At 35.6% G+C, this 26,706-nt stretch overlaps 2 protein-coding genes across 2 annotated transcripts in view; both read left to right on the top strand.

Moving 5' to 3' along the window:
• The first annotated feature begins 5,794 nt into the window (after window positions 1-5,794).
• Window positions 5,795-10,423, top strand: prdm12b (PR domain containing 12b). Its single transcript, XM_051110590.1, has 5 exons — window positions 5,795-6,167; window positions 7,782-7,972; window positions 8,072-8,227; window positions 9,045-9,159; window positions 9,296-10,423. The coding sequence occupies exons 1-5, from the start codon at window positions 5,948-5,950 to the stop codon at window positions 9,718-9,720; spliced, it is 1,107 nt and encodes a 368-aa protein (XP_050966547.1). The 5' UTR covers window positions 5,795-5,947; the 3' UTR covers window positions 9,721-10,423.
• Window positions 10,424-10,954: 531 nt separating this feature from the next.
• The window catches only part of c5 (complement component 5), a 37,501-nt gene continuing 21,749 nt past the window's right edge, over window positions 10,955-26,706 (top strand). Inside the window, exons 1-20 of the mRNA XM_051109573.1 lie at window positions 10,955-11,210; window positions 11,477-11,672; window positions 11,791-11,944; window positions 12,038-12,108; window positions 12,197-12,291; window positions 13,549-13,631; window positions 13,719-13,809; window positions 15,208-15,313; window positions 15,402-15,540; window positions 16,007-16,122; window positions 18,904-19,104; window positions 19,253-19,444; window positions 21,479-21,685; window positions 21,776-21,937; window positions 22,040-22,166; window positions 22,253-22,324; window positions 24,564-24,666; window positions 25,251-25,363; window positions 25,480-25,564; window positions 25,771-25,853. Of these exons, the coding sequence (XP_050965530.1) occupies window positions 11,143-11,210; window positions 11,477-11,672; window positions 11,791-11,944; window positions 12,038-12,108; window positions 12,197-12,291; window positions 13,549-13,631; window positions 13,719-13,809; window positions 15,208-15,313; window positions 15,402-15,540; window positions 16,007-16,122; window positions 18,904-19,104; window positions 19,253-19,444; window positions 21,479-21,685; window positions 21,776-21,937; window positions 22,040-22,166; window positions 22,253-22,324; window positions 24,564-24,666; window positions 25,251-25,363; window positions 25,480-25,564; window positions 25,771-25,853 (2,464 nt within the window). The 5' untranslated portion in view covers window positions 10,955-11,142. The remainder of the gene's footprint in view (window positions 11,211-11,476; window positions 11,673-11,790; window positions 11,945-12,037; window positions 12,109-12,196; window positions 12,292-13,548; window positions 13,632-13,718; window positions 13,810-15,207; window positions 15,314-15,401; window positions 15,541-16,006; window positions 16,123-18,903; window positions 19,105-19,252; window positions 19,445-21,478; window positions 21,686-21,775; window positions 21,938-22,039; window positions 22,167-22,252; window positions 22,325-24,563; window positions 24,667-25,250; window positions 25,364-25,479; window positions 25,565-25,770; window positions 25,854-26,706) is intronic.

Here is a 26,706-nt window from a genome sequence, read left to right as displayed (position 1 = left end):
AGTGGGGTATGCCTTTTTCTCCCTTTTTGCAAAATGATAGGTGAATTATGTAAATGCAGGCATCAGTTAAAGCCATATTTACTTTTTACAAGCATTTACCTTTTCTTTTAATGCACTTATCTCTCAAAGGAAATTGCCTGCTGTTGCCATCACTTATCTGCAAGAATGATGTGGGTCGTGTTTTATTGCCATCACATCTCCACGTTTCGGATGTGGTCGGTCTTTACTGCTGCTTATCCTTGTACTCTCACCTTGAGTTTTGTAAGTGTAACAGGTTGCTGTACATTGTATCAAATGGGGCTCTCTGAATCGAGAACAGTAATCAGGGGCTTTATGTCTATTAATAATGTTTGGGACCCCTTTCTTACCCGCTATACAATTTTGATGTATGTGAATATTTCCTAGAGGGATAGTTCACCCAGGAATGAAAATTCTGCCATCATTTTGTCATTTCGTACTGTTATGATTTTCTTTCTTCTGTAAAGCCACAAAACATCTTCTGTGAGTTTTACAGAATTACAGTTGAGGTCAAAAATTTACATACACCTTGCAGAATCTACAAAATGTTAACTGTTTTACCAGAATAAGAGGGATCATACAAAATATATGTTAAACTTTTATTTAGTACTGACCTGAATAAGATATACTCACTGATGCTTCAGAAGGACACATGCTGCATTAAGAGCCAGGGGTGTAAACTTTTGAATAGTATGAAGATGTGTACATTTTTTTATTTTGCCTAAACATCATATTGTTTTACATTTAGTACTGCCCTTTAGAAGCTATAGACACTAACATGTTTTCCAGAAGACAAAATAAGTTAAATTTACCCTGATCTTCAAATTCCAAAAGTTTTCACCCCCTGGCTCTTAATGCATTGTGTTTCCTTCTGAAGTATCAGTGAGCATTTGAACCTTCTGTAATGGTTGCATATGTGTCCCTCAGTTGTCCTCAGTGCAAAAAGATGGACCTCAAAATCATACAGTCGTTGTTGGAAAGGGTTCAAATACACAAACATGCTGAAAAACCAAAGAATTTGTGGGACCTGTAAGAACAGCAGGCAGTTTAACTGTTCAGGACAAACAAGGGAGTCATGAACTATCACTAAGCCAAAAAAAAAAAAAAAAACACAGCTGTGGATCATTCAGGTAACAACACAGTATTAAGAATCAAGTGTATGCAAACTTTTGAACAGGGTCATTTTTATAAATTAAACTATTATTTTCTCTTGTGGACTATATGTAAACGTCTTTTATGTGAAATATCTTATTCAGGTCAGTACTAAATAAAAGAAATAACATGCATTTTGTATGATCTTTCTTATTTTGGTCAAATAATTAACATTTTGCAGATTCTGCAAGGTGTATGTAAGCTTCTGACCTACAACTGAATTAATAATCTCCAATAACTTCCAATATATCCAAAACAAAATTTGTTCTTGAGTCTTAAAAATACCTTATTATTCAGACCTTAAAAACATCAGAGCTACATATGTAATTAATTAAATGATGGAGAATCACTATTAAAATCATACTTAATGGTATAATATCAAACATTGAGCTGACTGTCAACAAATCTTCTGGCATTTTCATTACCGAAAAACGGCTTTGCTGGTTGCTGCTGGGATGTTTCTCACTAAACTGTGTCACACTGATTTGCCAAATCCGCTGTTGGTGCATATTGTGGTCTCCACCCACCGGGAGACCTGTCTCTATCTCCCACTGACTCTGTCAGCAGCTGTTTTCAAATTCTGCTCTTTTTCAGATCATCCCGTTCTTTATTCCCATTACCGATAAGCTTTTAAAATCTACTCGGAAGAATCCACACTTCATTGATTGTTTATGTTTTGTAATCTACTTTAGAGAAAAGATAATACCAAGGGAAAATGCCCCCATACAACACTTCATTCTGCAGTTCACAGACACTTTATAGAATAATCAATCTGTATTGAACTCATAGAGATGAGTCGACAAATAATACAATTACTAAAGCTGAAAGAAACTGCAGTCATTAACAGCAAATCACTGTCTGTGAGCATTCAGAGCATGCTCTGTGGCTGATCAATGGAGCTATACATGCACACTGTATCATGAATAAAAAATACCAAGGAGATTTTTGGAAGGTGTCTAGGCTTTCTGTATTAATTAGTGAAAAGCCATTAAATCAGACTTAGTGGTTTTCAAATGGAATGTACTGTTTCTGTGAAAAATGAAAGAATTTATTTCACCTGGATCTGTCTGTAAAAGAATTTATAGAGTTTATAGAATAAAAGTATATATATATACACATCATGTGCTTGCAACTATAAAGTTTAGATCAGAAAATCTTAAAACACAAAAAAGAGCTTCAGGTTTCTTGGGCTCACCTGACAATGCATTGTAATAATTAATAATAATATAGTTAATAATAATAGTAATAATAAACTAGCATTTCTGCCATCTGTCTGTCACCTGTGGAACTCTGTTACCCAGCATGAATTCACTTCCTCTCTCCCAGTTTATATGCATTTACTATCTGAAAAACAAAAACTGTATTAACGTTTATTTTTTTTACTGTCTATTAATTTAATATATGTTACGTCTTCGAATTGTGTTGATGTTTACGTCTGAGTCTTGTGTGTCTAGTTAATTCCAAATTATTTAAACATCAAAGATTTGAGTAATAATAATAAGTTTCACACTAGTCTATAACATAATGTCAACTGGCAGCGCGCTCTCTCAATTCCTAAATGCATTTTGAAGAGAAACGCATTAAAACACTTTTTCTTTGCTTGCCAGTGCTTGTGCAATCGCACAGACATTTGTCGATACTTTATTTGTGGGACTATGTAACAGGTAGTGCTTTTTCGTTCTAGATTTAGTAACAAACGAAATCATGATATTCGAAATATTAAGCCATTTCGATGACCAAAAAGGCCTGCGGCGTAATTAGCACGCCACAGTCCTTGGCTCAAAACAGGCGTTTAATGATGTCTTTGATAAAACGCAAACATTTTCCTCTTCATCCAAGTGTCAATCCACATTAGCGGCAGCGAGCCAGATGCTTTGGTCCCTTAAATCTCTCCATGGAAATTGCGCACGTGCTCCTGCAATATCCATCGCTCAATGCGAGCTTTGATTTGCACTGTACGAACACAGAGGATGAATATACATAATACTCGCGTGATATCTGCTCTTGGCCACGGTTTTCGTCCACCATTTGGGCACATTCCCATAAGCACTTGTGTGTGATGTGACTCGGCGTGTTCGCGTTTTCTGTTTGCTTTGCAGTCCCCCTCTGGTCTCTGCGCTCTATTCACTCCCTAGTCTCAGCTGGTCTAAGTGGGCCAAACCTGAAGAAACCTCTATTTTTGTTTTGTCTTCTCTCTCTTTCAAATAATCAGCCGTGTGCCAAAAGTGTCCCTCTTGTTTTTACGCGTGCCAGTCACCTGCCGTCTGCCTCGCTCCTTCCCTTTCTCAAAGCTTGCTTTTCTCTCTCCAATTCTTTTGACTTTCTGCGGTCTGGATCCCCAATGAGATTCAGATTGGGTACATATTGAGTCCTCTATTGTCCTTCAAGGGCTGTACTACGCTAATTAAATTTTATCCAGCCATATAAAAACCATTTCTCTCCTCCACGCTCCCAATTCAGCTTTCCAGCCCAAGTCCTCTCTTATTCCTTGTCCTAAAAATCCACTGTTCATTGAGTCAAATCAATAGAAAAACATTTGCAAATCTCCATTATTGTGGGATTTTTGTCTCCTTTCTGTTGTGATAAAAGCACCGCGGAACAGCTTGCAGCTTTGTGCAACCGAGACGCGCGGGACAGACGAAGGCCATGAATGCAAAAGGCATTACGCGCAGCAGCAAGTTTCTTTATCACCCTGTTATTGAACTCGCAATTATTTCCACGCCGTCCTTTGCATCTGATTAGTTCATACAATATTGATTTGCCGTCTGTTAATTATCATCGCATGCTGTACAAGCGACGTCGCCACTTGATGCGCAGCTTTTACATTAGTTACATAAGATTTTCTTTTCGAATATATTCGAGTTTTCTTTTTTTTATTTCCTTTATAAGTTTAAAATCACTTAAGGGAAACTGTCCTTATCGACAGCTAGGGATGCATGTTGATCACCACAGTCAGGTCCTCCAAATCAATAATCAATAAATGCAAAAGAAAGTTCAAATCGCAATGTCATTGCACGTTATACCAAACTTATATTTTTTCAAATGATAATATTGTTTAATTAAAAAATCGCTTGAGATAGGATCTGTCAGTTCCATCACGATATTAATTGCAAAAGCCCACAGTCTTTCTGTAATGAGAAAAACGCGACTGCATCTCTCACCCCATGCAGGCTAAGTTTGCCCTTATTTATGAAACCAATAATAGTGCAATAAAAACAGATCAATCTGTACTTGTGCAAATCCAATTCAGCAGGGAGGCTGAAACCCCTGAAGAAAAAGAAAAGCCAGGAGGGGGGCTTTAGCCCCCAAAAGCAGCTGTTGAGTCCTAATCTTTTTTCTTGCCCTATCACTCACCTATATTCTCCTCAGCGCTCTCCTCGCATCTCCTTTTGGAAGTTCCCCACTCGCCAGACCCCATCCTTGTCCAGATTTTTTCTCGGGCCATCCCCTTGTACTTATCTCAAAGAAAAGAAGAGTGCATGGATGTCAAATTGCCCTCAAAAACACCATGAAAGATTGATTTGCAGCACTTTTCATTCAGCCGGCATTATTTTGAAGAGAGCTGAATAGGAAACCCGCAAGCCGGGGAAGGAATAAAGATGTCCTCCCTGTTGGAAAGGGGGGAAACTGCCCATTTTGTCTCAGTCCATCAACCCTGGAGAAAGAGGGGGAAAGGCAAGGGGCTATTCAGAAAAAAGCCCATATACACCTCACACAATGCTAAAAGACTTTAAATTAACATCCATGAATATTAAATTACTTCGGCCTGAAAAAGATTGAATAAAAGATATACTTGACCCAGACGGCTTTGCATATTTTCCTACTCCAAAGCACATCATTAAAACCTATTCAGATTGTTTATGCGAATTTAATTTCGATATGATTGCGGGGTCCTGTACATTTATTAATCGAAAAGAACAGAAACGTAATGTTTGTGCTTGTATTAGTTGGGACACATGTTGGGAAACTACGCAATAATTTCATACAATTAACTGTACAATATTTTTAATAAATAAATAGTGAATTAATACAATATATTGGTCTGATAAATGCTATGGATCAAAATGAAGAAAACACATTTTTTAACTCCTTCCTCACAGGAAGAAAATATATCGGTCACAAAAGCTGCTTTTCAGCATGCCTTATTCTTGTTTTCTTGTTTCAGATTGTAAGTCGCACTTACAAAAACACTGATATAACTCGATATTGTCAGTTTCTCTCAGACAAACGAGATAAATCAGCTAACAGATTTTACCCTGGGTCCTTTACTAGTTTTCACACTGAGAGTCGAGTTTGCGTTTGGGTTTTCCGTGCCAGAAGTGCTCCTGTTCGTCTCTCAGGAGCAAACAGCTGGAGCGGAGCTCACGGTGAGGAGACGGGGCTTGTTATTTTAGCCAAAACGCGGTTGTTGGATCCTGAACATCAACACACACACATCGCTCCCCCTTCTTCCCCCACCCCCTCAGGAGTAGCCACTCAATAAAGAGTGTGGCGTTTTTTTTCCTCTGGTTGAACAAGTCTAAAGAACACAAGGGGAGGGTCATTAATAACTAATTACCGTGGGTCAGACCTGACGCATATAAAGCCCACCGGGACCTTGGAAAGGCGAAACATTCTCTCGACACTTAGCAAGAAGAGAGCACGTTGACATTGCATTGGCCTCAGACTGATTCATCGATTACATTCGCCTTTTACAACGTAGATATTCGGTCTAAATTTAACAGCAAGGGGCGATACTGTCGGGTTTATCGCAGGGATAATAGTTAAGGGTTTCATCATGGGTTCAGTGTTGCCTGCAGATGCTCTGGTACTGAAGGCTGGATTTAAGCAGCAGACTCTGGCCCTGTCCGACATCATCACATCAGACATCCTGCACAGTTTCCTGTACGGCCGCTGGAGGAACGTCCTGGGCGAACACCTGTTCGAGGAGAAGACCAGCACTGTCAGCCCCAAAACTGCCTTCACCGCCGAGGTCCTGGCGCAGTCCTTCTCCGGAGGTGAGTCCGCCACAAGATTTCCCTTGATTAGGGGTTGTTTGGAAAGTTTTGAATTTGTATATTTGCTGTAGTATTTTAGTGTAAAGCCGTTTTCTCAATTTATTCTTAATTGCAAATTAGATCTGATGTTAAATTGCTTACTGTAGAACAAGTGTTAGGCATGTTTTAAATACAATTAATGATAAAAGTGTTTAAAATAGGTATTAAAGAGAAACAGTAGCCTAAAATATATGTAAAAGTCTATTTTAAAATAATGTAAAAAATAAATTGTATTAATTTAGTGGCTTATGCCTATTAAAAATGGGGGGAAAAGAATTCAAATAATACGGCACAATCAGTACAGTGCTTATTCAGAGACTGTGCAGGTTAAAAAAAATGTATTATTTCAAGGATGCAAATTGGGAATCTTAAAAGAATTTATTCTATTTACAGTATACATTTCAGTGGCATTTTTAAACATTTAATAACCACAAAAGTTAGATACAAGTCAGACTGCGTTAGCCGCTTGAGCTTTCACCTGAGATGGCAACAGTTGCGCAAGTTCTGGGAATGTATATTGACAAGACATAAGACAAAACATAAATTGACTTTCCTATAAATTATTTACATTTTGTAAGCTAAGAATGATTTCGCTGTTTTGTTTAAAATGTCTGTAGGACGGCTTAATGTTTGGTCAAAAGACAACTGGGTTTGGCAAGATGGGCTTCAACAAAAACATTAGTAGCAGAAATTCCTTCAAAAAATTAAACCCTTTAAAAGGCATTAAATGATTTGCACATGGTTGGCAGCTGAATATATGCAAAATTAACATATGTTCTAAATGCATATTATAAAATCAAGATTTATGCGTTGTAAAGCCTACTTGCAAAGTGAAACTTATTTAAATAGGGCTATTAAAATCATCAGGGCAACGTTGTGCTTGACCTGAGAAAGTTGCCAGTGAAGCCAGGACGTTAGACAGAGAAAAGCCCGTCATTCATCAGCCCGGGACAGTCTCCACACCCCCGCTTTGACACTTTTCTCTCCTCTCAGGCGCATTTAAAGTTTTCCGTCCCGCTGTTAATATGCCGTGAAAGCTGATTCTACCGCTATTCACACCATGTCAAGCAGCTAATCTCCTTTTCTGCGTTTTGTCAGAAATTCCAGGGCCGTTTAAAGAAACTTCTCGTTTCTTTCAGCGCACATTTAGTGCTACAAAGTTTCTGAAAGGATAATGAATACGGAATAAGCTATTTCTTGCCTATGAATATATAGCCTCGTCACATTTAAAGCGTAGAAAATTGCTGAATTCTTAAACGTAAAGACGGGTTTGACATTTATTTGTGTCTCGCCTGAAAGCGGCAATTGAAGTCTTACTGACGGACACATTGCGCATTCCTTTATATTGGCTTAGAATAATAAAATAGTTTTACAGTATGAAAGATTTGTTAGAAATTAACACTATAAATACTTTCTTTCGATTTCATTTCTTTTAATTCTTGCTTTAAGTGCGCCTGCAAGCGCGCAGTTCCATTTTATTTCGTTTTATTGTATTCGTTCCCTGGTTTTTATTAGATATATAAACTAAATGTTCCAAATTAACTTTAGATTTTATTTGCCGCTTTTTATCTCCAGAGGTCCAGAAACTCTCCAGTTTAGTGCTGCCAAGTGAAGTCATCATTGCGCAGAGCTCAATCCCTGGAGAAGGACTTGGCATCTTCTCCAAGACCTGGATAAAAGCTGGCACCGAGATGGGTCCCTTCACAGGCAGGGTCATTTCACCCGAGCATGTGGATCTCTTCAAGAACAACAATCTAATGTGGGAGGTAAGCGACGTTCAACAGGTGTCGCATGCATCCTCGTTTATCCTCGTAAACTATTACGCCAAGTTAGAGATTCATGGCAAGCGTTTGTGTTCTTCTTAGGTTTTCAATGAAGATGGCACGGTGCGCTATTTCATCGATGCCAGCCAAGAGGATCATCGCAGCTGGATGACTTACATCAAATGCGCCCGCAACGAGCAAGAACAGAACCTGGAGGTCGTGCAAATCGGAAGCAGCATATTTTACAAAGCAGTAGAGGTTCGTTTTATATAACTTTAAAAGTTTTCATAATTTTATATTTAGATCATTTTTATATTTTGAATTTTCGATGCACTATAAAATATTAGGCCTATTGCTATTTAACATCTTAGTTTCCATTCATTTAAATAAAATGAAATTTCTATTGTTTCTATTTGATTTGATGAGTTTCGACTAGATTTTCTCAAGTAATTAAACTTTTTGATTTTGGTTCAAATTTTAGACAGCATTAAAGTAAGCTGAAATACCAAAATATAGATAGATATAGATAGATAGACAGACATTTATAATTTAAGTTGTTAATTTATCTATTATTTCTATTAAATATCTGTTGTTTATTTATAATCTATTTACTCATTAATTAAACTTTGATTTTAGTTTCAAATATAACAGTTTAATGCTTGGCAGCGATTAATTGCATCCAAAATAAAAGTTTTTGTGTACATAATATATGAATGTGTACTATGTATATTTATTATGTATATATAAATACACACACATGCATGAATATATTTAAGAAAAATATGTTATGTTTATATATTAAATATATTTATATATATATAATATAAATTATATGAATATATATTCATAAATACAAATATATGAATATAAATCTATGTAAGTATTTTCAAAATATATACTGTATTTGTGTGTCTTTATATATATATAATAAATATGCACAGTGCACACAAATATGTAAACAAAAACTTTTATTTTGGATGCGATTAATCACGATTAATCATTGCCCAGCACTAAAAAGTTTTTCAAAGTATTTTATATATGCATTTATATATATATATATTTGTTTTATTAACAGACAATACCTCCAGATCAAGAACTGCTTGTGTGGTATGGAAATTCCCACAACACCTTCCTGGGTATCCCAGGAGTCCCTGGCATAGAGGATGAACAGCAGAAGAATAAAAAAACTGGTGAGTAATTCAGTCACTTCGGGGCTTTGGGTGGGTTTCAGGCTGATCTTTATCACAGCGCTACAATAGCCTTGGTTAAAACTCCATTAGCATCTGATTGAAGTCCCTGACCCTTCTGTCTCTTCTCTCCCCACAGATGAATTCCACCTGTGCGACACCTCCTCCACTGCCTCGCTCTCTACCGCCAGCCGCATGCGCTGCGTCATCTGCCACCGTGGCTTCAACTCCCGCAGCAACCTGCGATCCCACATGCGCATACACACTCTGGACAAGCCCTTCGTCTGCCGTTTCTGCAACCGCCGCTTCAGCCAGTCCTCCACCCTCCGTAACCACGTGCGCCTCCACACGGGCGAGCGCCCCTACAAGTGCCACGTCTGCCAGAGCGCGTACTCCCAGTTGGCAGGGCTGCGAGCGCACCAGAAGAGCGCCAGGCACCGGCCGGCCAGCACAGGGGCTGTAGTAGGTCTGCAGGCCCATTCGCCACCTCCTCCACCTCCTCAGCTGGCACAGGTTCCTCACCCGGCCTCACTGGTGCATCACATACCCACTATGGTGCTATGAGAAGACATAAAGCGTCTTAGATGTTTGCAATCTCACAGGCTGTTCTCCAAGTGCTGCCAGCTCAGGTATAGGAATCCGGCTATGCCTGAGTACTCTCACTTTTAACGGATACTTTGCAGTTCCTTAAAGGTGTAGAAGTGGTCAGATAGGATGAACGACGCCTGCAGAACTCAGTTATGACAGCACTGGCCATGGAAGGGCTGTTTTGTATGTTCATGTTGAATTCATTTCCAGAACTACTGTACACGCACTGATGGATGCGGATCTGCCGCATTATAACACTATCATTTAAGTTGATCAGTAGTCAGTGTATCTTTTATTCATATTTGCATGCAAAAGTATTGTTTTGTCCCATTCCAGTATGGATAAAGCCACATCACCCCATTCGCTTTAGCCACTATGAAGGATCCAGTGGGATCAAGCACCACTTAGTGACTGATTTGTGTCACTGCAGCCCAATCAGAGCAGTGGGTCTTGAAGCATGTTTTATTGTGAATGAACAAATGAAGTATGTAAAGGAATGTACATAGGAGTTGAAGATTTACTTCCAAAAACATGGAATAGTCACTTTATCTGTGTATGTATGTAAAGCTTAAAGTATTATTACAAAACTTGGTTCTATTATATTATGTATACTATGTTTGCTTATATAAAATTATTTGGGTATTCACTTGTATGCTCAATAAATAATTAACAAATCTCATATTTTGTCACTTTTTTCATTTTGCCATGATAATACATAACAATGTAAATGGGTGTAAAAAATATCCACCTAGTCCAACTTAGAAACTATAATATTGGCTGTACAAGTCATTTAAACTCACTTTGAGAAAACATATCACTTATTATTCATATTTTGTACAGTGAATAATCTACGATGTCTCTCTTTTCACCGTTTATCTCTGAGAACCCACAGTTACCCATATTAGTGGGTTTCTGTTTAAATGTGTACAATTAACTCAAATTCAGTAAATCAATTACAAAAGTCAAGAGTCAGATTGATGTCCAAAAGTTACTGGAATTGCACAATAATAAAACAACCCATGAAAAGAAAACATCTCTGTGAAATCCCCTTTTAGTTGTAAATAGGACTAGGCGTATGCTTTAGTGAGTTTTTTGTGAGTTGCACAATGATTGAGCAAACTTTACAGTGATGATACAAGCATTTCATAATCAACGTTAAACTTTTACACCCGAACAGTTACACTAATCATTATGACTAATGTTATTTCGTAGTCATCATATTTAGACTAGCTGTTCTATAACTATAGACTAACTATAACTAAACCTCAAAAACATTTTTAGGATCTTTTTCAAGACAGTTGAGCTAATAAGTAACTTTAAGCAAGCAGAGCAGATATTGATTTGGCTGACAAAATCTGAACAAATGCCAGACCTGTTTTTTTAAGGAGCAAACAGTCTATGATGGCACGTTTATTTTTGCTCTGCATACTTCATCTCTTCGTCTGCATTACTGTCCAGGAAAGTGTGTAAGTTGCAATTTACATCACTTAAACATTTCTACTGAACAGAATACTGTGTTGTTATCAAAAAAGCAGAACTGCAAAATAAAAAAAAATAACTAAACGAAGCCTAAACGTCTGTACACTCGTGAAAAACAACTGTAATCCTTCATGTTTGGCTTAAAATAGGCATTTATGTTTTATATAGCCTAAACTGTTTTGTTTTACAAGTCTGCCTCTGAAACGAACTCGCATACACACACTACACAGATTTTTTATTTTTATTTTTACAGATATTTAATCACTGCACCTAAACTCCTGCGACTCGATGCTTCGGAAAAAGTGGTGGTGCAGTTGTTTGGTTATGATCAGGAAATTACGGTATTTCTTCACCTGAAGAACACACTAGCAGCAGGTTCTAAAGAATATGCATCTCAGTCCGTGAAGCTCAACGCCGCGAACGACTATCAAGCTTCGGCTACTTTACGGGTAGGATTGCACATTTAAGATGCCAGAGGATATTTCTGTATTTTTGTGGCTTAAATGTGCTGCTTACAGATTTGTACAGATTTGATGTTATTCGTGAATATTATGTTCTGTTTCCCAGATAATGGCTAAAGATTTCCCCAAAGAGGACAGATATGTCTACCTTCAGGCGATTTCCCCTGCTTTCACTGCACATGAAAAAATCCCAGTCACTACTGTCAACGGTTTTCTCTTTATCCAGACTGACAAGTCGCTGTACACACCCGAACAAGAGGGTTAGTATGATAAGAATCTATGATGTGTGAGAAAGATGGAGTGACAAAAGGAAAGAATCACTTTAAAACAATCCTTTGAATCTGTTTTCTTAGTACAAGTGCGTGTTTACTCCCTCAACGAGGAGCTGAGGAAATCTACACGAACTGTCTCTCTTACATTCCTGGTGAAGCGTCTCTCTTCACAGCCTCATACTTTTACATGAATTATGATTTCTGTGTGTGAACCTTGTTAATGTTTCAACTTCCTTTTAGGACCCTAATGGTATCAAAGTAGAGATTATTGAAATGGCAGACATCAATGGAGCAAAACCACTTCTTCCACCATTCCAAATACCTTTAAAACCAACGTAAGACAGTCTATTATAAATATATTTGGTGTTACTGGTAAGTCCTTGTCAACCAGGTGAAGTTTCCTAAGAACTTAAAGTCAAGCTGGAGAAGCTAATTAAAGGGATAGTTCACCCAAAAATGAAAATTCTGACCTTCATAACTCGATTTCAATTCCGATTCGATGTGTTATTTTTGCTCTATTTGCACACAAAAAGTTTTCTCGAAGCTTCATAAAATTAAGGTTGAACCACTGATGTCACATGGACTATTTTAACAATGTCCTGACTAAGTTTTTGGGCCTGGAACGTGGTGGTTGCATTGTTGTCTATGCAGGGTCAGAACCCAGCAGGCACTGGACGTCTATATAACGTCAGGTTGATGTTGGACATGGTGTCGGACAGACGTTGCATTTTGGTTGAGAATGAAAATCGCGTTGACGTCAGTATTTGACGTCAATTTGACGCTGACTTAATGTTGGATTTTGGTTACACAACCTAAAAACAACAAAATATCAACGTCAGCTGACATTGATATTGGACATCAATTTAACGTTGACATTAAACGTTGAATTTACATTGAATTTTGGTCAGCCGATGTCGCAACCGAAATTTAACCAAATATCAGCGTCTTATGACGTTGTGTGCCTGCTGGGAATGCTCTTGGATTTCATTAAAAATACCTTAATTTGTGTTCTGAAGATGGACAAAGATTTCGCAGGTTTGGAACGACATGAGAGTAATTCATGACAGAATTTAAATTTTTGAGTGAACTATCCATTTGTGACCATGGATCACAAAACCAGTCATAAGGTCAATTTTTCAAAAAGATTTATACATCATCTGAAATCTGAATAAATAAGCCTTCCATTGATGTATGGTTTGTTGGAAGAGAACAATGTTTGGTCGAGATACAACTATTTGAAAACCTGTAATCTGAGGGTGCAAAAAAAATTGCTAACAATGTATATTACTAATCAAAAATTAAGTTTTCATATATTTACAGTAAGAATTTTACAAAATATCTTCATGGAACATGATCTTTACTTAATTTCCTAATGATTTTTGCCATAAAAGAAAAATCAATCATTTTGACCCATACAATGTATTTTTGGCTATTGCTACAAATGAACCCCAGCGACTTAAGACTGGTTTTGTGGTCCAGGGTCACATTTAAGAAGCCTGGCAAATGGCGGTTTATTAAACCAGATAGTGTTTTCCATAGTTATTACTTTTTTTGTCTCTGCATCATTTTATTCACAATGTAAATCTCATCAGTTATGGAATCTGGAAGATTGTGGCGACCTATGCAGACACTTTTGAAACAAGTGCCACTGCTGAGTTTGAAGTCAAAGAATACGGTAAGACCCTTGTCTTTTATTACTTTTTTTAAATCTGTTATGTAGATATTCAGTCTATTATATCTGAAAACAAGCTATGTTTCTCAGTGCTGCCCAGTATTTTAATCCACTTTGAGCCTGAAGCCAACTACATCAGTGAGAAGAACTTTGAAGCTTTCCAGTTGACGATTTCAGCCAAGTAGGGTTTTCCTGTTTTATTTCACATAAATACAGTACCGTTCAAAGATTTGTGGCCAGTTTTATTTATTCTCTAAGTGAAAGAATTTAAAGGGGTCATCGGATGCTAAATTCACTTTTACATGTTGTTTGAACATTAATGTGTGTTGGCAGTGTATGTACAAATCTACCCTATAATGATAAAAATCCATGCAGTGGGTTTTAATTAATCTAAATTAATCTAGTAAAAATAATTCAAATCGAGCCATTCTCAGATGCCTGTCGTTGTGGCGTCACACCGACAGAGGCCGCTCCCACGATAGTTGATTGACATGAGCGTCTTACCTCAGATCAGCTGTCAGAGTCCAACCTCCATGTTTTGATGCCGGAGCAGGGATGTAAGTTAGACAAGAATTGAGCGATTGAGGTGTTGTGTTGCTGGATGTAATAATGAACATAGTGGTCGTCATTCACTCCCGACGTCTGAGCCGTTGAACATGCAGGATTACGTTTGTTTGTGAAGGGAATGCGCCTCCCGATCTACATATATCCGTCTATGTTCACACGAATCATTCGTGATCCAGCTTCACTTACAGCAGAAGTGAGTATAAAGGTTTTTTTTATGAATCTTTGCGATCGCCTTTCCCAATAATGTGCTAGTTAGGAAGTTTAGCGGCTAAATGCGGCTAAAGTAAACAGGCTCGTCAGTCCACAGAGAGAAGAGAGGGGCGGGGCGAGCAGAGCTCATTTGCATTTAAAGCAGCCTCGACCAGAACAGGATGATTTTTGCAGAGCTGATTTTGGCAAGGTAAAAAGGGTGTTGTTTTACACAACCATTGAGAATTTTTAACCAAACTATATTATAGACTTTTCATTAAGACCCTAAAGAATCATATCGACTTGTGGAAAATGGGCATTCGATAACCCCTTTAATACTCTTATTTAGCAAGGAAGCATTTAATTGATCAAAAGTGACTGTAAAAACTTTGCATTATGTTGAAAAAAATTATTGTTAAAAATAAATGCTATTCTTTTGAACTTTCTGTTCATCAAAGAATAGTATTGACACTGATAATAAGAGATGTTTCTTAAGCATCAAATCAGCATATTAGAATAATTTCTGAAGCATCATGTGACACTGAAGACTGGAGTAATGACTGCTGAAAATTCAGCTTTGCATCACAAATATGTTAAACTGTTAGAAAACAGTGTTAAATTAGAAATGAGAAGGTTTTAAGTTAGAAAACCACTTTATTTTATAATGATTTATACAGTATTTTACAATATTTATATTACTGTTTGAACTGTTTGTATCTTTCAAAAACACTGAAAAAATTCTCTTAACCCCAGCTTGAGCACTGGAGTATATTAATTTCAGTTGTCAGTGTTGCAAATTGTTTGTGTATATGCGTGCTGACAGGTATGCTGATGGAACACCAGTTAATTCAGCAAGCATTTTGTTGACGTTCGGATACAGTTCTCCAGAAGAAACTGTCATGATACCATCAACATTTGCAATACGTAGGGTCAGTGTGCAGTCAACAAAACAATTTTAATGTTTGAGCTCAGGGAATACATTTGTTTTAACTGCAAAACTTTTGGTTTTTGTTTTAGCTGGAAAATGGAAAGAGTGAAGAAATTACCTTAAGAATCAAGTCTGCTTTGTTATCCATGCCGAATGGGCCTCAAAGTCTGAGTGACATGAAAGAAAACACCTTTCTTCGAGTGAGAGTTTTGCTGCAAGAGTCAACTGGTAGGTCCAGTCAGTTCCACAGGCACAGCAGTGTGTTATCCTGATTTATACCATCAAGCAAATAAATGTGACAACCATATGTGACCCTGGACCACAAAACCAGTCTTAAGTCGCTGGGGTATATTTGTAGCAATAGAAAAAAATACTATTTTTGTAAAATTTGTAAAATTCCTACTGTAAATATATCAAAGCTTAATTTTTGATTAGTAATATAAATTGTTAAGAAATTTATTTGGACAACTTTAAAGGCGATTTTCTCAATATTTTGATTTTTTTTGCACCCTCAGATTCCAGATTTTCAAATAGTTGTATCTCTACCAAATATTGTTCTATCCTAACAAACAGAATTTATTTATTCAGCTTTCAGATGATGTATAAATCCCAATTTTGAAAAATTGACCTTTATGACTGGTTTTGTGATCCAGGGTCACATTTGACAATGTTGAAAACCCCTTTTCATTGTCAGGTGGAATCTCCCAGGAGGCAGTGCTCTCAAATGTGAAATTTGCAGAAAGTCCATATACACTGAGTCTGATTGCAACCCCTCCTTTCATCAAACCGGGTCTACCATACGCTATAAGAGTAAGAAACCTGTTTTCTCAAGTAGTTGTATTATATTTGAACAAACATATATGGGCCATTCTACAGAACTGGTTCAAAGTCAGATTCGGAAACATTTTGAAAAAAAAAAAGTGTCTTTTCCACAAATTTTGTGTGTATGAAAACTGTATAATATCCAATGTACACAGTTCTAGTAATTGTGCAGTTAATTATCATATTGTAGTTTTAGAAAGTTTTGGAATATTTGTCCTCTCCCCAAATTTGTCACTACTGAAACACAATAATATATATTTTAATAAGAAGGGTTATATTGACCTATTAAGATTTTACTTACATCTTCCTTGTAAATATAATTTTACTGAAGTGTTTTCAGAGGTAAATCAATAACAATTACAATTTTAACAGTATATCAAGTGTGATTTATGAGATGTGTTGTATTTAAATCAAGTTTTTCTTTGTAAAAGGCAAAAAGTTGATCATACTGATTTCAAACTTAAGGATTCATTAGTTTGAACCAAACACTATCATAACATTTCAGTTGATAATTCTTCAGTATACTTTATGTTTCAGTATCCTATGTTTCGGTCGTGACAGCACATTTTCGGTAGTGACAGTAATGTTTTGGTAGCGACAATCACATTACAGAATTTAAACCCACATACTAAAACACTACTAAAATATACTAAAATATTAAACAAATTTGCATAACCATTTCCCCCAAATAAAGGATTATGCGTTCCGTTTTGTCACTAGCGAAACAATGATGATATGTTTCGGTCGTGACTGTTACAGTAGTGACAATCTTATGGGATAACACCCAAAAAAACCAAAGATGTCACTGCCGAAACTTCACCAGATGTTTTGGTCGTGACTGTTTCGGTAGTGACAATTTTAGATACTTTTGAATCTTGCTCAAAGATTCTAATTAGCATATGATCTGTGCTAATCTGAACAGTTGAACACATATAAAAACTAAATGTTAAGGAATAACTCCCAAAAACGTGTGTTCACTTATAGAAAAATGGTGTTCGGTAGTGACGTTTTTTCACACATATTTTTCACTCTTTTGAACACATTTATTTCAAAATGATGGGGCCTATCTACTCAGCATGTAGGTATGAGAGAGTCACACATAAATATTTCCTGATCATAAATGTAGGGTGTAGTTAAAATCAGTCTCAGCCAATGGACTAAAACATACACTGTTTCAGTAGTGACATGAAAAATGTGTGACACATTGCTTTTACATGTTTCAAGTTTCATCATTTACAAAGAGAATATATAATAAATATTTTTTGAACTTTACTGAACTTTAAAAAATTAAAAAGATATTTTTAAAAACAACAATGGAATAAAATACAAAAATTATTTCAACTTAATTTTCATAAGTTGAAATTTAGGGGTTAGGGTTTGGGACAGCCACCTTACAACTGAAAGTACCCACTAAACGATGATTATATATACAGTCATGTGAAAAGGCACCCTATTGAATTTCATGGTTTTCTGTATCAAGACATAACAAAAATTTATCTGGTCCTTGGCAGGTCCTAAAATTTGATAGATAAATCCTCAGATAAACATCATCACATGACATATCACACAGCGTCATTATTTATTTAGCAAAAATACAACCAAGAGCCATGTGTGACAAAGTTAGGACACCCTATGAGTCAGTTACATGTAGATCCACTTTTAGCAGCAATAACTAGAAGCATTCATTTTCTGTGTGACTTTATCAGTCTCTCACATTGTTCTGGAAGAATTTGGACCACTCTTTTTTTCAATGTTGCTCCAGTTTATTGAAGTTTGTGGGCATTTGCTTAAGCACAGCTCTCACCACAGCATTTGAGTCAGGATGAGCTCTGGATTGGACTGGGCTATTGCAACACCTTGATTCTTTTCAGCCATTCTGTTGTAGATTTGCTGGTGTGCTTGGGATCATTGTGGTGTAGTTCTTGGGTTGTCTGCCATTCCGCTTTACACGGTTTGAACTTGGGGTGAATTTTCTGGGACGTCCACTCCTGGAAGGAGAGGTGTCTGTTTTAAATGTCTTCCACTTGTGAATAAACTTCAAATTGTTTGGAAGTGGCTGTTTTATTCTTCTCAGATTGTTGGCAGCAACAATTGCTGCTCTAAGATGATTACTGATGTCTTACCTCCTTGGCATTGTGTTAACACACACCTAAAGGCTCCAGACCAGCAAACTGCCAAAGCTTATGCTTTTATAGAGACGTTCAGACTTGCTGATGATCAGTTAATCAAAGGCATTTGATTAGCAGTGCTTGACTGTTATGTACCCTCTTAATTCCAGTGTTAACAGTAAGGGTGTCCTAACTTTGTCACACATGGCTTTTCAATTTTTGGCTTTATTATGTTCAGTAAATAATGAGACGGTACAATTTTTCATGTGTTGTTGTTCATCTGAGGTTTTATTTTTGAAATTTTAAGACCAGCCAAGGACCCTTTTTTTTAGGAAAAATATACTATACTACACTATACTAACGAGGAGATATGATGTCCTGATTTTAATGATGTCCTGATACGGAAAACCATGGAATTCAATAGGGTGTCCTAACTTTTTCACATGACTGTATATATTAAGCCTACTGGTATTTTAAATATTGTTGTGGGTTTCAATAGATAATAAAAGGATCTTAGTAAACATCTAAGATTTGAGTACTTAAATGCTTTTTAAATGTGTTTTTTTGGTTGTGGGACAGTAGTTTGCACCAATTCTGTAGAAGGGCCCTTATACGTAAATGTTTCATCCATTCAAACATTTTGGTGACATTTTGGACACAGGTCATGGTGAAGGATCCTTTGGGTAAACCAGCTCCACGTGTTTCAGTCAAGACGAGTGCAACAGTAACCACAACTGACAATGGACAAGACACTCTTAAATTCCTAGGGCACCAGGATACATTGACATCGACAAGTCGGAAGGATGGAATTGCTTACTTCACCTGTAATATACCTGCGAATGTAAAAAAAGCTGAATTTACTGTGAGTAAAACTGAAGCCTATTTTTTTTCTAATGGTAAACAAGAGTAGGTAAAAATATAGAGATAATAATTTAATCAGGTTATTTTTTTATCAAGCAAAATAATATGATATGTATGCTAACTGATCATTTATATTGTACTCATTTCAGTTTGAGACAGAAGATCCTTTTTGGAGTCAGGCTCCACTCAAACTAAAAGCTGAATCATATGTGTCTGTCAACCATCGCTACCTGTACCTTGATTTACCTGAATCCTCAGCATTTGAAGTTGGACAGTACATTTACATCAACGTTTACTTTGATTTTCGTGACTATCTTTCTCTGAAGACCTTCAGCTACCAGGTAAAATATGTTTACATGTATGCATTTTGCAGAGGCTTTCATCCAAATCGGCTTACAAAAGAGGAACCATCAGAATGATATTATATAGTTAGTACAGATTTTGAGTTATTTAGTTTAGCTTTTTAGTTATTAAGCTCTTAAAGGAGAAGTTCACTTCCAGAACAAAAATTTACAGATAATTTACTTACCCCCTTGTCATCCAAGATGTTCATGTCTTTCTTTTTTCAGTCGATAAGAAATTATGTTTCTTGAGGAAAGCATTTCAGGAATGTTCTCCGTATAGTCAACTTGACTTCAATGGTGCCTCCAAATTTGAACTTCCAAAATGCAGTTTCAGTGTAGCTTCAAATGGCTTTAAACGATCCCAGTCCCTTTGAATCTGCATTTAATCTGCATTTTGGAAGTTCAAACTTGGGGGCACCATTGAAGTCCATTATGTGAAGATTATTCCAGAATTTTTTTCCTCAAGAAACATAATTTCTTATCGACTGAAGAAAGAAAGACATGAACATCTTGGATGACAAGGGGGTGACTAAATTATCTGTAAATTTTTGTTCTGGAAGTGAACTTCTCCTTTAAGTGACAACATATTTTAGCTATCATTTTGAGGCTCGCATTATATATTTCTCTAAAACAAAAGATTTTTAAACAGATTTTTTGTCATGATTGTCATTTGTCTTTAAAGTGGTAATGTTTTTCAAACCCACTACTCTTTAAAAGTTTAGGGTTGGTAGGATTTTTTAATCATTGTAATATGCTAATTTGCTGCTCCAGAAATATTTTTTATTATTATCAATGATAAAAACAGTTGTGCTGCTTAAAACTTTTGTGGAAGCCATGATACATTTTTTCAGGAATCTTCAATGAGTGGAAAGTTTAAAAGAACAGCATTTATTTAAATTTTCTCTAACATTATAAATGTTTTTACTGTTACTTTTTATCAGTTTACAGGAGAAGTCCACTTCCGGAACAAAAATTTACAGATAATTTACTCACCCCATTGTCATCCAAGATGTTCATGTCTTTCTTTAGTCAATAAGAAATTGACTATTTCTTGAGGAAAACATTATTTTCTCCATATAGTGGTTCAATGGTGCCCCCAAGTTTGAATTTCCAAAATGTAGTTTAAATGCAGCTTCAAATGGCTCTAAATGATCCCAGCCGAGGAAGAAGGGTCTTATCTAGCGAAACGGTCTGTCATTTTCTAAACAAATTGACAATTTAGATACTTTTTAACCTCAAATGCTCGTCTTGTCTATTCTCTGTGATGCGCATGCGTAGTCTGTGCAATCCAGGTCAATACAGTTTGTATGCTGGAAAACTCCCATCTCGTTTTCTTCTTCAACGTCAAAATCATCTTACATCGCTGTTTTACCATTTATTGTAAAGGGCTTTTGATCTTCTTTGTATGTTCACTTTGTAAACACTGGGTTGGTACTTCTGCAGCAATGTGGGACAATTTTGAAGTTGGGGAAGAAAACGAGACAGGAGTTTTTTAACAAACCGTAATTGTCTTGAACGTATTGAACCAGAAAAAAAACAGAGTTCATGCAGACTTAGACAAGATGAGCGTTAAAGGTTAAAAAGTATATAAATTGTCAATTTGTTCAGAAAATGACTGATCATTTTGCTACGTAAGACCCTTCTTCCTCAGCTGGGATCGTTTAGAGCCATTTGAAGCTGCATTTAAACTTGGGGGCACCACTGAAGTCTATTATATGGAGATAATTCCTAAATTTTTTTTCCTCGAGAAACACAACTTTTTTTATCGACTGAAGAAAGAAAGACACAAACATTTTGGATGACAAGGGGGTGAGTAAATTATCTGTAAATTTTTATTCTGGAAGTGGACTTCTAATATAAGTAATAATTTATTTAAAATAATAATAATAAAAATTGTATTAATTCCAAACATTTGAATCCACATCTGCTATAACACTGTCCATCTGAATGCCCTATATGTTTAATTGGGCTGCACTGAATTCATCTTTATTTGTTCCAGTGAATCATCTATTATGACCTTTTTTTTCTCAGATCATTTCCAGAGGAAAAGTTGTGCAGTTCAAAACAGTTAAGTGGGGCGGTGGGAAGAATCAGAACCTCAACATTAAGATCACCCCTGACATGGTGCCATCTGCTCGGCTAGTGGTGTACTACGTCCTGCATGGGGAGGAAAAAGCAGAGCTGGTGGCAGACTCCACATGGATTGATGTGAAGGCCAAATGTCTTAACAATTTAAATGTAATGGCTTTTTCTCTGCCGTCAGTAATTGTTATGTGTATCATGTTATTGATGCATTGTGAAATCATGACTCATATAAATATATTTCAGGTGGCGATATCAACTCCCAACTCACAGAAAGTCTACAAACCCAAAGACAAACTCGAATTAAGAGTGTCAACTTCAAGCAGAGAAGAGTCACTGGTGGCTTTTTCTGTTGTAGATACTGCCCTGTACAACCTAAAATCTAACGACAAGGACCCTCTCAAAAAGGTAAAATAGAGGATTTGTTCAAAAAGTAGTTGTATAAAGTCCAACATTATATGTATTTTGGGGAAATTACAATAACATCATGTGGATTTCTCATTGTCACAGGTGCTGCAACATGTTGAGCGAAGTGACTTGGGTTGTGGAAGAGGAGGAGGCAAAAATAATGCTGATGTGTTTGACCGTGTCGGCCTTATGTTCATCACCAATGCAAATGCCAGATTCTCTAGTGCAGGTACATGCTCAGAGTGATTTGTAACATTAAAACATCTCACTAGATTTTCTGAAACAGTGGCAAAAATATGCTCTTTTTTTTTGTAGGAGGGACTTGCACTGACTTGGTTAGGCCGAAGCGTTCAACTGACAATTTGAAACAACAGTTTGAACAAAGGGGTTTGTTTGCAAGCATTTCATGTCTGCAAAAATACGGAAGCCTGTTTCTTGCAGTTTCAAGTTTATATCTCGCAATTCTGACTTTTTTCAGAATTCTGAGATATAAACTCACAACTGCGAGTTATAAAGTCCAGTTTTGAGGTGAAAAAAAGACTGATATGCTCTCAGAATTGACTTTTTTTCACATTTCTGACTTTTTTTTCTCAAAACTGCATGTTTATATCATGCAATTCTGAGGAAAAAGTCAGAATTATGAGATAAAAGGTCAATTCTGAGAGAATATCAGTCTTTTTTCCACCTCAAAACTGGACTATATAACTCGCAGTTATGAGTTTATATCTCACAATTCTAAAAATGTCAGAACTGGCAAAAAAAGTCAACTGTCAGAAAAATGACTTGCGAAAGTCAGAAATGCAAGACATTATCACAATTCTGACTTGATAACTTGATAAATTGGATGTTATAAAGTCACAATTGCGAGATATGAACACAATTATGAGGAAAAAAGTCAGGATTGTGAAATAAAAAGTCATAATAACATTTTTTTTGTGTAATACATTTTTCCCCTCAAAACTGGACTTTATAACTCACAATTGTGAGTTTGTATCTCACAGTTGTGAAAAAAATGCAGAATTGCGAGTTATAGTCAGAATTGCAAGACTTTTCCGACTTTTTTTCTCAGAATTACGTGATATAAACACAGTTGCAAGAAATAAATGCATTTTTCCTTGCAAATGCAAGATTTGTATCATGCAATTCAGACTTTTTTCTGACAGTTGTGAGCTTATATCTCATAAACCTGACTTTTTTTCTCACAATTCTGACTTTTTTTTTTTAGAATTCTGAGGTATAAACTCACAACTGCGAGTTATAAAGTCCGGTTTTGAGGTAGAAAAAAAGACTGATATGTTCTCAAAATTGTGTTTATATCATGCAATTCTGAGGAAAAAAGTCTGATTTGTGAGATAAAAAATCATAAAATGTTTTATATTTGAATTTTATCACATTTTTCCCCTCAAAATTGAACTTTATAACTTGTAATTACGAGCTTATATCTCACAATTCTAAAAATGTCAGAATTGGCAAAAAAAAAAAAAAAAATGTCAGAACTACGTGATATAAACTTGCAATTGTCAGAAAAATGATATGCAAAAATCAGAAATACAAAACATTATCACAATTCTGCCTTAATAACTTGATAAATTGTGTGTTATAAAGTCACAATTGTGAGATATAAACTGTGAAATAAAAAGTCACAATAACATTTTTCTGTTTTTTTAACATTTTATAAATTTTTCCCCTCCAAATTGGACTTTATAACTTTATAACAATTGTGAAAAAAATTTAGAATTGCGAGTTATAGTCAGAATTGCGAGACAGTCACAATTCCAACTTTTTCTCTCAGAATTGCGTGATATGAACACAGTTGCAAGAAATAAATACATTTTTTCTTGCAAATGCAAGATTTGTATCATGCAATTCAGACTTTTTCTCACAGTTGAGTTTATATCTCATAAATCTGACCTTTTTTCTCGCAATTCTGACTTTTTTAGAGCTCTGAGGTATAAACTCGCAATTGCGAGTTATAAAGTCCAATTTTGAGGTGGAGAAAAGACTGATATTTGGACTTTTTTTCTCAGAATTGCGAGTTTGTATTATGCAATTCTGAGGAAAATAGTCCGAATTGTGAGATAAATATCATAATATTTTTTAATGTTTTAACATTTTATACATATTTCCCCTCAAAACTGAACTTTATAACTTGCAATTGTGAGTTTATATCTCACAATTTTAAAAATGTCAGAACTGGCAGAAAAAATTCAGAAAAGTCAGAATTGTATGATAGAAACTTGCAATTGTGAGTTATAAAGTTCAATTTTGAGGGGAAATATGTATAAAATGTTAAAAGTCAGAAATGCAAGACAGCACAATTCTGACTTGATAACTCAAAACTGCATGTTATAAAGTCACAATTGCGAGATATAAACTCACAGTTATGAAAAAAAATGAGTTTATATCTCACAATTCAGACTTCATCTTTCAGAATTGCAGGTTTATAACTCGCAATTCCACAAAAAGAAGTCATAATTGTGAAAGAAGAAGTCACAATTACCTTTTTTTAATATTCAGTGGCAGAAATGAGCTTCAATAGAAAACAGTCACAGTATGTTGTAATAACCTTTTTTTTATTATAGCAACATCATCAGAATATTTTTATGCCCATATGTTTGTTCTACAGCCAGAACTTATAGGGCATTCAAGAATTGCTGCTTATCTGGGACAGCGAGTAGCCCGATTCTTGAAACCTGTGCACATCGTTCAGAGAGATTGCCTCTTCCTGCGTAAAGAATTACTAAGTCCTCTTAATTTTACTTGTACTGTACATGAAATATTTTTTTTGAAATCTTTTTTTTGGTTGTTGTTGAATATTATATATTTCTAAAAGATTTTCATTGTAGGCATTACTGCTGTTTGTTTTGTAGTTACGTAAACACACAATACATATTGCTCATAATAAATAGAATTAACGTTATAAGGTAATAAACATCATTATTTTATATATATACATAACTACGGTTATATAACTATATATAACTACACTCAAACTGCAGTTGGGTTACTTTGATTAAACTAAAAAAAACACTAAAAAAATACAGCTAACTAACAAAATAAAACACAATAAAGACATGATAACAGTAAAAAAAAACATGATTTTTAATTTTTTTTTATCTATTTATCTATTATCTATTTTATTTTAATCTGGTTTTGCAAATAAACTCATATATAGATATAGATATATATCTTACTATGCAACTTTGTTTTGGAGCCTATAATTAGATACTACTGCTACTGTAATTCATTTCATGTATAACAAATCACGTATCATTTTAAAAGACATATCATCTTTCTGAAAAACCACCTGTAGAGGGTTAACTGCGGAGCAGAAGAGACGGTGTAAGACTGCTTTCCATGAATGCTGTGTCTTTGCTATGAATCTCCGTAAAAAGAATGTGGATAAAATCATTCTAAGTCGCGCAGGTATGGGTGTTTCTTACATATTCATCCATTATCGTAATGAACTTCTAAGTAACTTAGATGACTAAACTCATATAAAGGCTGCATCTAAAGTTCTCCATTATATGCTTCCAATGCAGCAATTGACTTTCTGCTGGATGGGATGCCATCTCAGATTAGGAGCTACTTCCCTGAGAGCTGGTTATGGGAGGAACACCCCAGCATGTAAGAAAACTTTCTGAACCATAATCCCTTTTGTTTAACTGATAACCTTTAGAGAATTATGAAAAAAACATTCTTTACAAAATACACAATTTATTGCCTTATTTCACAGATTTAAAAAATTTACAGAAACAATAACATAAAATGACTCTCTGAAGACTGTTTTTGTTAAATTATACAATTATACCTTTCATTTTAATCTGTTTAAGGGCTGGGTCAGTAAGAATTACCAAAACTCTTCCAGACTCACTGACCACATGGGAACTGAAAGCAGTTGGGGTATTCAGTGAGGGTAAGTGACCAAGCTGGATCAAAAGTATTTGTTTCAGCATCACCTGGTGGCTGAAAAAGGAATTATATGCATCTAAATTGCTATCAGATAGGGTGAATGTTAATATGTGACTGATGTACTTATTATGTGAATTATCTATTAATTAAATACAAATTACAGCAGCACATTTAACCTGCAAAGGGATAGTCCATCTAAAGGGATAGTTCAGTGGAGCATAAAAGAAGAAATTTCTTATTTTAATATGAGTTAAACAGAACCAAAACTATTTAGTTCTGGTTATCAACATTCTTCAAAATAGCTTCTTTTGTGTTCTACTGAAGAAAGAAAGTCTTCAGGTTTGGAATGACGTGAGAGTGCATAAACGATGATAGAATTTTTATTTACTGTCCCTTAAGGCTATATAGTCAGTATCTTTATAGTACAGTATGCCAGAATTTAATGTGTGATTAGAAAACCGAAAGTAATTACAATTAAATTAAATTAAATTAAATTAATTTTTTTTTTTTTTTTTTTTTTTTTGTTTAACTCTCATTATTCAACTGGATTGACAAAAGTTAAGATCCTTTAAACAAAATTGATAACAGGATGCAGCTCACATGCCACATAAGTACAGTTGCAACTGAAATTATTCAACCCCCCCAGAGACTGCAGTACTTTACAAATACAAGCTTTTCTGAAGATCCAGGACTTTGCATCTATAACTGATTACTGGCAGATATTAAAACTGATAATGTCAATACATAATGTAATATTTTTGAGTTCTAGCATTTTTTAAAAACACAGCTATGTCATAATTATTAAACCCCTATTCAACAATGCTGTTTTTTAGTCACTTATTTGTATGGTGAGAACA

This window comes from Labeo rohita, chromosome 5 (genome assembly GCF_022985175.1).
Source record: "Labeo rohita strain BAU-BD-2019 chromosome 5, IGBB_LRoh.1.0, whole genome shotgun sequence".
NCBI classification, from domain to species: domain Eukaryota; kingdom Metazoa; phylum Chordata; class Actinopteri; order Cypriniformes; family Cyprinidae; genus Labeo; species Labeo rohita.
Note: the sequence above shows the minus strand (reverse complement) of the source record. Positions and strands in the feature narration are given on the sequence as shown.

Coding starts and splice junctions, on each gene's coding strand:
- prdm12b (XM_051110590.1), top strand. CDS start 5,948: ATGGGTTCAGTGTTGCCTGCAGATGCTCTGGTACTGAAGGCTGGATTT. Junction 7,973..8,071: donor ACAACAATCTAATGTGGGAG/GTAAGCGACGTT, acceptor TGTTCTTCTTAG/GTTTTCAATGAAGATGGCAC. Junction 8,228..9,044: donor TATTTTACAAAGCAGTAGAG/GTTCGTTTTATA, acceptor TTTTATTAACAG/ACAATACCTCCAGATCAAGA.